Source organism: Lactuca serriola, chromosome 1 (genome assembly GCF_051521515.1).
Source record: "Lactuca serriola cultivar US96UC23 chromosome 1, Lser_US96UC23_V15, whole genome shotgun sequence".
Taxonomy (NCBI): domain Eukaryota; kingdom Viridiplantae; phylum Streptophyta; class Magnoliopsida; order Asterales; family Asteraceae; genus Lactuca; species Lactuca serriola.
The window spans coordinates 97,254,694-97,264,347 of record NC_136408.1 but is presented as its reverse complement, the minus strand read 5'-3'; the positions used below and the strand labels follow the sequence as shown (position 1 = coordinate 97,264,347).

Sequence of the window (9,654 nt, the reverse complement as noted above, 5' to 3'; positions counted from 1 at the left end):
GATGTTAAAACATGAAATAAAACCTGATAAATCTAGTGCATCATCTGTCCACATAAATAAATAAGTTCTTGTGTCTTCTTACCAGGCCCATGGGCCCCTCCCTAAATTACCTGTTGTGAAAGGGAATTAACTGTTGTGAAAGATGAGATTCATATATTAGGTTAAATCATCCCCTTATTACATGCTGAAAAAGATGCAAGAGCCTTTGTGTTGGTTGTTATCTTTTCCTGTAAAATTAAGACAACTCTTTTTCAATCTTACACTTCAGAAGCTTAAGTACAATAGACATGAGGTAAAATTGACATAAGCATATATATATATATATATATATATATATATATATATATATATATATATATATATATTCCTTTGTGTTGGTTGTTATCTTTTCCTGTAATGAAGTTGTTTGTTTTTTGTTTGGAAAATATTGGTTTTAGAAATATAATTATTTTTCCTGTTCTATGACGTATAAGTACACCCATACTAAAATAATATTAATATTTGTTTGTTGTTGTTTAAAAAGCCGTAGGAGAGGTTTTAGATGGGATGAAGCCAACCTTGGTGAAATTGAAGCAAATAAACATGTAAGACAGAAAATCACAGAACCCAAACCTCCATATCATCCTATGATGCATGATACTGATGGTATTATAAATATCCCACATTCCATTAAATTTAAATTAATTATTAATTTGTTATGTAAATTAATTCAAGTGTTGTTGACTTGTTGTAGGATCTTTATCTCCTATTGGGGGCTCTGATAGTTTCCTTGAAGGAGATGATAACAGCAACATCAAACTGAATGCTGATGCAATTCGTTCAACACTGAATGAGATGGCATCTTCTAGTAGCAACAGTAACTCCCATTCTGGATGGACATCTTCAGATGATGAAGATGAAGCAGATGTCATGGATCATGATCTAGGTTCTTCCTACTTCCTTCATCTTCACCCTTTTGCTTTTCTTTTATTCAAAAAAAAATTAAAATTAAACTGGTGATATGATGAGGGTTCAGATGATGAAGGTGGGAAGAGTGCAAGAAGCTTTAGGGAGAAAAGAAAGGCGCACTATGATGAATATCGCAAAGTGAAAGAGTTACAGAAGAAGCAATCAATGAAAAAGGATGATGAAAAGCAATCCATTGTTGATGGTGTGGGAGATATAAATATTAGTATGCACTACAAAAGATAAGAACACGCAAACATGTTCTTTATTTCTCATCTTATTGGATTTATTTATAAAATCATTATTAAGTTATCTGATGAGCTTATTCTGTACATCAGAATGCAATTCACATATGAAATTCGAGAGGGTATGAGAAAACAGGTTCTCTCGGCTGCAGGGAGTTTGGATGCTGCGGGAGATTGTGATCTTGATTGTGATGAAGATACTAACAGCTCTGTGTTTCCCTTACGTGTTGTCACGAGGGGTATTTACGGTATTTTGTTACCTGTTGGTGGTGAACTCGGGTGTTTACAGCTTTGCAGGGGTGGGGTGTATGACTTTTAGTATGGTAATCGGTAAAAGGTAAAAGGTAAAAGTAAGTCGGCATTATATCATATCATATTATCATATATTGATATGTTATCATATATGAGTGGCTATTTGATCAATGTCAGTTGACACAAATATATAAAAGTGGGCTCACTCTATTATGATCTTTTTTACTCAATTGTCACATTACGTTTGGCCCAAAGTGAGTAGGCTTCAACAAATATTAATTCTTGTTTTTTTTTTATATTTGGGACAATGTTATTAAATATTATTTGTATTTTTGTATTCCCATGTTATTAGGTCCAAACCATGGATATTTGAATTTGTTGATTTTGGAGGTGAAATGAGACGAGATATATTTGCGTGTTTTCCAATCGGGTGACACTGAATTGGGTTTGTCATCAAAGTAAGGTTTGATTTAATCTCTTCAATCCTTAACACATTGATATGTCATATGTTAAAGTTGACTCAATCAGTTCGTGTTTTTGTTGTAAATTGTAAATTGTAATTCAGGGGATTCTTGGTCCATGTGCATCACTTGAGAAGGTTCATATAGTATTTTAAATAATGTTGACTCTTTGTTGACTTATTGTTGTTTTTTGTGCAGAAAGGTGCTTTATGTTCTAATACTAGTATTGGTCAAGGGGGTACTATTACATGGAAGGTGCTTCAATACACACTTGCTTACTCCATTGTACACAAACTAAGGAAATAGGAAAAACACACAACGGAAATTGGAAAGCGAATGAAAATGACAAGTGATTTTGTGTTGTGTTTACACGGTTGATGAAAGCGAATAGCTCTCGAGTTAGAAGTGGAAAAGAAAGCTCAAGCCGAAAGAGATAAGATGCTGAAAATGCAAGTGTTGTATTCTTCATTTCAATTGTTAGTATGAAACATAGAGTAGATTAGATGAATGCAAATTTATATATTGTAAGAAATAGAATTGTATGACATTAAAGTTTATTCAATGGATTGTATTTTTTTGTATATGGTATTTTATTTCTATTATGACACATTAAATGCAAATTTAATTAAAAAATTAATAAATATATAAATATATATTTTTTTAAATATTTAAATTTACGATACGCAAAAATGTGTGTCATCTTCATTTATGACATGGCCTTTCTTGACAGGGGCTTTCTTGATATGCATTGCGTGTCATTAACAAGCGCGTCGTAAGGTTACGACACGCGAATGTGTGTCGTCTTCCTTTATGACAGGGCCTTCCTTGATACGCATTGCGCGTCGTAATTGCGCGTCGTAATTGCGCGTCAAAGCGCGTCGTCTCTCTTTATGACAGGGCCTTCCTTGATGCGCATTTGCGCGTCGTCTGAGCCTTTTACGACGCGCAATGAGCGTCGTAAAAGGCTGTTTTTCTAGTAGTGACATTTGACACCCTAGGCCTGCCGAACAAACTGTAGCGAACAGAGAAGGTGCGGGATTTTCAGTCTCATATAGATCTATACACAAATTTACGCTCTCCTTCTAGGAGATTCTGGTTAATAAGTCAGGACTTATGGTCGTACTTAGATAAGTACACCATGATTATTCTCACAAATTTATTGTTTGAACGAGATTACAATGTATTATTACCCCGTGATTTCTAACCCTGGTACGTTGTATTGTACCCTTGTTAATGCAAACCTGGTATGATGTATTATAACTTCTTTAATATATTATCCATAGACTAAAAGTATTATACATATTCTGGTATATATAAATGAATTGTTAGTAATTTCCATGGAAAGTATACAATCGTGAATCATACTTGTATATTTAGTTTTGAATCATAAATTATACCCATTATAATTTATATGTTCTATCTGATTTACATGATTTCTCATGGATGAACACCTTTGCTCAGCATGATACAAAGGTAATGATACCGAATGAAGTAACCTTTTATATTCATATATGTATAATATATATATATATATATATATATATATATATATATATATATATATATATAATTAAGAAGGAAACAACCTTTGGACAAATCTTATTTTTATATTTATACATATATAAACATGATTTTGGCAGTTATAATTTGAAATAGTTTATAAAACCTTTTCCAAAGAATTTAACGGAGTTTACATGACTTTAAAGATTTAACATGGCTTTAAGTCATTTTGGAAGTATTTGGTAATCCTTAAAAGCATAAGGAAACCCTTTGTGTGATTATTATCACATACAACTATTAACACAATTTATATTGTGTTCAACTTGTATTCTCCTCCTAAAAGCATTTAAAAACCATTAAAAAGGTAGATTATAGGTGTATGAACTCACTTGATAAGTGGTGATTTGGGCAGCGTTTCGTTTCTATAGATGATCTTTCTCGAAGAAACCACAAGTTTTTTAGTAAAAACCGGGCTTTATGCGGGCAACACTTCAACTGGAAAGAGGTTAATTTCTCGAGAATTTTGGGGCTTCGGGTTTTAGATACGATATCGGGGCCTTGGGGGGTCGTAAGAAAGCTTAGGGGGTGAAAATGTGAAGAAGGATGAAAATTTGGGTGAAAAACATCAAAAATCCGAGAAGTCTCGCACCCTTTATATAGGGGTGCGACGGCACGGTCCGAAGGGTGAGTCAGCAGCTACGCGTCATCAGCTGCGAAGGCCACGAGGCCGAGGTTCGGATGCGAGACAGAGAGGCAAGGTGCGTGTCGGATCCGGGTGAGGCGACTACTGTTCATGCGAGGGGTGTCAGCCAGCTACTGGACCTCGACTTCGGTCCAATCATAGTGCGACACGGAGAACTTGGGTCCAATCAGAAGGTGATAGGAGGAATCCTCGCATACGAGGTGACGTGGCCGAAATGTGACCATGCGATTTTTCCCGGTTTTGCATATTTTCTCGGTTTTTGAGCCAAAAACTTGTAAAATTCATAACTTTTGCATACGAACTCCGTTTTTGACGTTGTTTATATGCACGCGTGGGTAAAACTATACTCTACGACTTTCATTTAGACATCGTCGGCTAATTTTGATTTTATTTTTAATATTATTATTTTTAACAGACAGTGACAGGAAAATCCGTTAAAAATTCATAACTTCTTCATCCGACTTCCGTTTTTGTCTATCTTTTTACCGTTGTACTACTATTGACGAGACCTTCAATTCTTGTTTAGGTTGTGTCGGCTAAAATCACTTAATCTTTATTTCGAGTTTTTAGTTGTACACTGCTATACTGAAACTTAGAAAAATCACAACTTCCTCTTATGAAGTAAGATTTTGGCATTCATTTTATGAAAGTTCTTGGTTTAACTTAAACTACAACTTTCATTTAGATTGTTAAGTCTAAAAAGCCTTTTATTGAAAATTCAGTTTTTACACTGAACATTGTTTTGCCGGTTTTGTCGCGGATCTTCGATTGGTCATAACTTCTTCGTTATAACTCGGATTTCAGTGTTCTTTATATTTTTGGAAACCTTGTTACAATCTCTACCACTTGGTTCATCCCAATCATGATTATTGATCAATTTATGTTTGACCTAAATTTGACTGGTGTCCCAAAATCCCACAAGAGATCATCCTTGGTCAATAAACTTCATAAAAAGGTACATAAAGAGATCTAACAAGCTAGAAGTCAAAGAGCGAACTTGATTACCAAAATGAGCAGCAAGTGGTGTGAATCTTCTGGATCTACTCCTTCCTCCTTGAACCTCCAACCTTCTTCTTGTTCCTCCAAGCTTCAAGAATGCTCCAAAACTCCCAAAATGACTCATAGCTCAAGGGAGGCTCTAGGGTTTTCGTTCTGGACTTGAGAGAGTATTAAGGGGATGATGAAGGCTATAATGTTCCTTAAATAGGGTGCAAGGCCCTCATTTAGGGTTTTTGCCCAAACCTGGCCAACTCGCCGAGTCAGTCTTCTGACTCGTCGAGTAGGTCACTAAACCCACAACAAAATCGCGCTCCTACTCGTCGAGTCACCCATCTACTCGACGATTCACTTCCTCATTTGAGGTTTTCTTCTCTTTTCCGGCCTTCTGAATTCAGGGTGTTACACCTGGTGATCTCAATCATCGTCTCTGTCTTCTGCTTGAGAGATAAGAACTCCTGGGCCAATATTTCCCGCTCAACCATGGGTACAAACTCTTCCCTGAACATCTCGTTAAACCTCTCACAAGTCACCGCATAATGCTCTGCAATAGTATAATAAGTTGTCACAAACTTCTAGCAATCCTTTGCTCCGAAGTGAAGCAGGTTCAACGCGAAACGAACCCTCGGATTCTCTGGACAGGAGAAAGTGTAAAAACATCCCTCAAAATTAGAGATTTGTATCATAAAAGAAATCGGATGATGGGTCCCATCAAACTCGAGGGTCTTCATGTTGTTGAACTCTTAGTACCATAACAAATCAACCCCATTGATGTCTCGCAACAACAACAGCTATAGTGGCTGCAGCAACAGCAGCCTCAGTGACAGCGGCATAACGCTCATCAAAAGTCTCAATAAACATGGTCTTAATAGACCTAAACATCTCTGGAATAGAACATCTAATTGATGCGGCCACCTCAGCGGAAACAATCCTGTGGATCTCATCATCCCTAGCACTCGTCCTCCCAGGGTCGCTGGAGCCTGGACCTCAGGTAACCACCATACTGAAACACACAAGAAAATCATCGGAAATCAGGTTTAAGCACATACACCGACACACACACACACACACACACACTCCTACAAGCTCCTTAGTTCCTTAAGATTCTTCCTTGATTCGCATACAGATCCAGTGCTTCCAGTATTACGGGCCTAATACTACCTTCCACACCAACCCGTATTAGTCTCAAGTCGTCCTCTCAAGACCCTAAGTCACAGGGAGTCTATTTCCTCGGATCAGCTATAGACTCGCCCTGTTGGTTCCTTAGAACCAAGACTAAGCATCTAGACACTACACCTAGACTACTCCCCAGCATTTCCCGCTTCACGAGATCTCTGTTATCCTTGCTATTTTCTTCACACATGCCAATTATACACAATACGAGACTCGATAGACATTCAAATAAGTTATTCTACCTCAAATCCACAACAAAAAAAGGAACAGGGAGAAAGGCTAAATCAGACATTCTAAGGCTATAAAATCCTAACTATGTACAATTTATAGCATACATTAAGCAAATAACAACGATAGATTCAATCTCATATGTATGAACTGTAGGCTAAAGGTATCACAATCAGGCAACACTATCACACCATTCATGTAGGATCCTTAGCCTACCACTAGCTAGCATGCAACTCTATCAGCTCATAAAATATCAACTCTGCTATACTCATATTATAAATTGAGGTATTTTGGGAAACTACCGCTCAAGCTCTGCTTGATTGAACACACTACTTCACTGGGTTTTTCTCCTCAAAAATCTTCATTTCTTTTTTGATTTTTTATAAAAAAATTTCTAGATCCTTAGTTTGAGTTTGAAATCACCCTGAGGTTCATCCAAATCCACCAAACCAGGGCTCTGATACAAAGATTGTAACACCTCAAATCAAATACCAAAATTATTATTTTTAAATTTACCAAAAACAAGTTTCACAAACCAAGTTATCAATCACATAATTATCCAAAACAACCATTATAAAAAAAATAAGTTTCTCACACTGTCACAGTAACAATCCTCCCAGCATGTGTGTACAATCAGACCTTCACCTTTCCACGCTCCTCATAATTACCTTAAACACATAAACTGACAACTGTAAGCATGAGGCTTAGTGAGTTCCCAAAGATACCACATACATCACAAAATAATAAACAACTATGGGTTATCAACAACCCTGTGGACTATCAGCAGTCCCAGTGAGCAACAACATGCCCTATGGGACTGGAGACTATCCGTTATCTCAGCTACACATAAGAACATAATACAGAATAACAGTAGACCCTACTGGTCATCATAAATACAACTATTCTACTGTACATGTAAGAATAAGTGTGTAATAGCGCAAAAGCTCGATAAAAATATTTCATTTTCAATTAAGAATTACAGTAATATTTTGTTTCCAAAATTCATTACAAAATAAACATGTCAAATTATTAGAGTAACAACATCAGTAAGTGTGGAAAATAGTGGAGAGTGAATGATACACCATCAATGCAGGCCCTTCCTTTTAGTACTGGAAGTACCTAAAACCACAATACACACTGTAAGAAAAAGCTTAGTGAGTTCCCTACAAATACCACATAAATACATATAATTGCCATGGGTAACCCCAATGGTCTTTTCCCTGGAATACCATGGGCCACCCTCATGATCTAATATCCAAGTGCCATGAGCTACCCCCATGGTCTTTCATGCCATGTGCTACCCCTATGGTCCTTCATACAAGTGACACGGGCTACCCCAAGGTCTTTTAGACAAGAAAACACATAGTCAACTATCATTCCAAATAACAAGTAATGGGTCGGCATTGGTGACTTTGACCCATGGATATAGTGAAAAGACTCAACTCGGTCTGCTGGTAATACTAACTGTTCGACTACCAATTTAGGAAATCCCACACTGAACATAGATAAATTACCCTAATTAGGAATGGGTTACCAATCATAACTATGGGCCTAAATTCCAATCCAAATCCTAAGGTCAAGGCCCCTCTCCCCTTCACCTTACCCTTAATGTGCTTAATCATTTTTTGGCCTAAACACAATAATGGGACCTAAGGCCCAAAGGCCCAAATCATAACACTTAAGGCCTCCAACAAAGGTCCAAAAATCCTTGAGCCCAAAACAATCCTCTGGTGGCCCAAAATATAGCCCTAAACTGTGACATCCCCAAAATCTCGCCCAGAAAAGACCGGTTTCATTTATGCTTTTTAAACATTTTCAGAGTAAATCCTTTTGATTTTAAAAGAGATGCGGAATTTGTTCCCAAAAACAAAACATGATAAAATAGATATTTATCAAAACATTTCATATAGAAATATGATTTCATTTCATAATCAAAAGTCGGGATGTCATGTTCCGATACAGATCATAAAGCATAAACGATAACATTACAAGTCATTCAACAAATATATACATATACAGACTTGTAAACAAAACAACTTGATGATTCGCCCATCTTAAGCTCTTGCGCCACTTCCTGTAATACAAATAAACTGAATGGGTTAGTCTTGGGAGCCTGGTGAGCATATAGGGTTTTCAACCCACAATAATTATATTTAATTTCAACAATCCACAATAAACCTGATTACCCATTCCCATTATCCTCACTTTACGTCCCTAGAATAACATCTATTATAAGGAACCTAATTCAGGATTTTCATCGGGACGGACATTACTGCAGAGGGGCTTCCTCAACAATAAGTGCCCTAAAGGCAACCATGTGGGGGATAGAGTACACCGGTGAACACGTCGTTTACAACACCTACAGGTAATGAGCCTGCTAGTGTTCCACATGACAGTCTAGAATAGTCCGTGGTCATCATCCATACTCTGCTGAATGACTAGAAAAACACTAATAACACCGAGGCCTCTCATCTGTTTATTTCACACCAATTATCTACCCATGTTCTACCCAACATATTAGTAGATAAAAATATACATTTTTATACATTGTTTAAAAACCTGTATAGCATGCTTTAATCAATATATATTCCACATAACAGATGAGGCATACACACATAACACGTATTTCATAGAGAATATATCATATCTATGAGATAGAAGAGAGTGAATATACATTCACACATATAACAACAAAATATATACACATAGCACATATTTTATATAGAATACTTCATAATATTGCGTTGGAATGAAAATGACTACACACTCACTTGATCAGAAGATGATCGGGAGCACTACGGCTTGCAGAAGTAGTGTTTCTCCGTAGATCTGGAAGATCTTCACAAAAATCGGGCTCTTCGCGGGCAGGGCTTCGGCTCGGAAATCTCACTTCTCGGGATTCTCGAGGCTTTGGAACTTGCTTCGGGGCTCGGGAATGATACCGGGGCTTCGGGATATATTGGCACGCAAAACGATGTAAAACTTAGAGAGAAAGTAAGAAAAATCGCAAGGAAAATGGCTGATCTCGAGTTCTATTTATAGGTTGCTGGGTCTGGGATTACGCTGGGCGTACTCAGTACGCTGTGCGTAATTAGGTTACGCTGGGTGTACTTCGACGTCACTGCGTGCGTCAATTGGTGGCACTCGAGTA

General features: G+C 37.1%; 1 protein-coding gene across 1 annotated transcript; it reads left to right on the top strand.

Moving 5' to 3' along the window:
* Positions 1 to 287: 287 nt before the first annotated feature.
* LOC145059263 (uncharacterized) lies at positions 288 to 2,209 on the top strand. The gene is made up of 7 exons (XM_079007123.1): positions 288 to 292; positions 524 to 645; positions 734 to 925; positions 1,016 to 1,152; positions 1,255 to 1,494; positions 2,008 to 2,040; positions 2,102 to 2,209. Exons 1-7 carry the CDS (start codon positions 288 to 290, stop codon positions 2,207 to 2,209), a joined length of 837 nt encoding a protein of 278 aa, XP_078863249.1.
* The last annotated feature ends 7,445 nt before the right edge of the window (positions 2,210 to 9,654 follow it).

Excerpts from the sequence above, each read along its gene's own strand:
- LOC145059263 (XM_079007123.1), top strand. Across the intron at positions 646-733 it reads TATGATGCATGATACTGATG|GATCTTTATCTCCTATTGGG; the intron begins GTATTATAAATA and ends GACTTGTTGTAG. Across the intron at positions 1,495-2,007 it reads TACAGCTTTGCAGGGGTGGG|GGGATTCTTGGTCCATGTGC; the intron begins GTGTATGACTTT and ends ATTGTAATTCAG.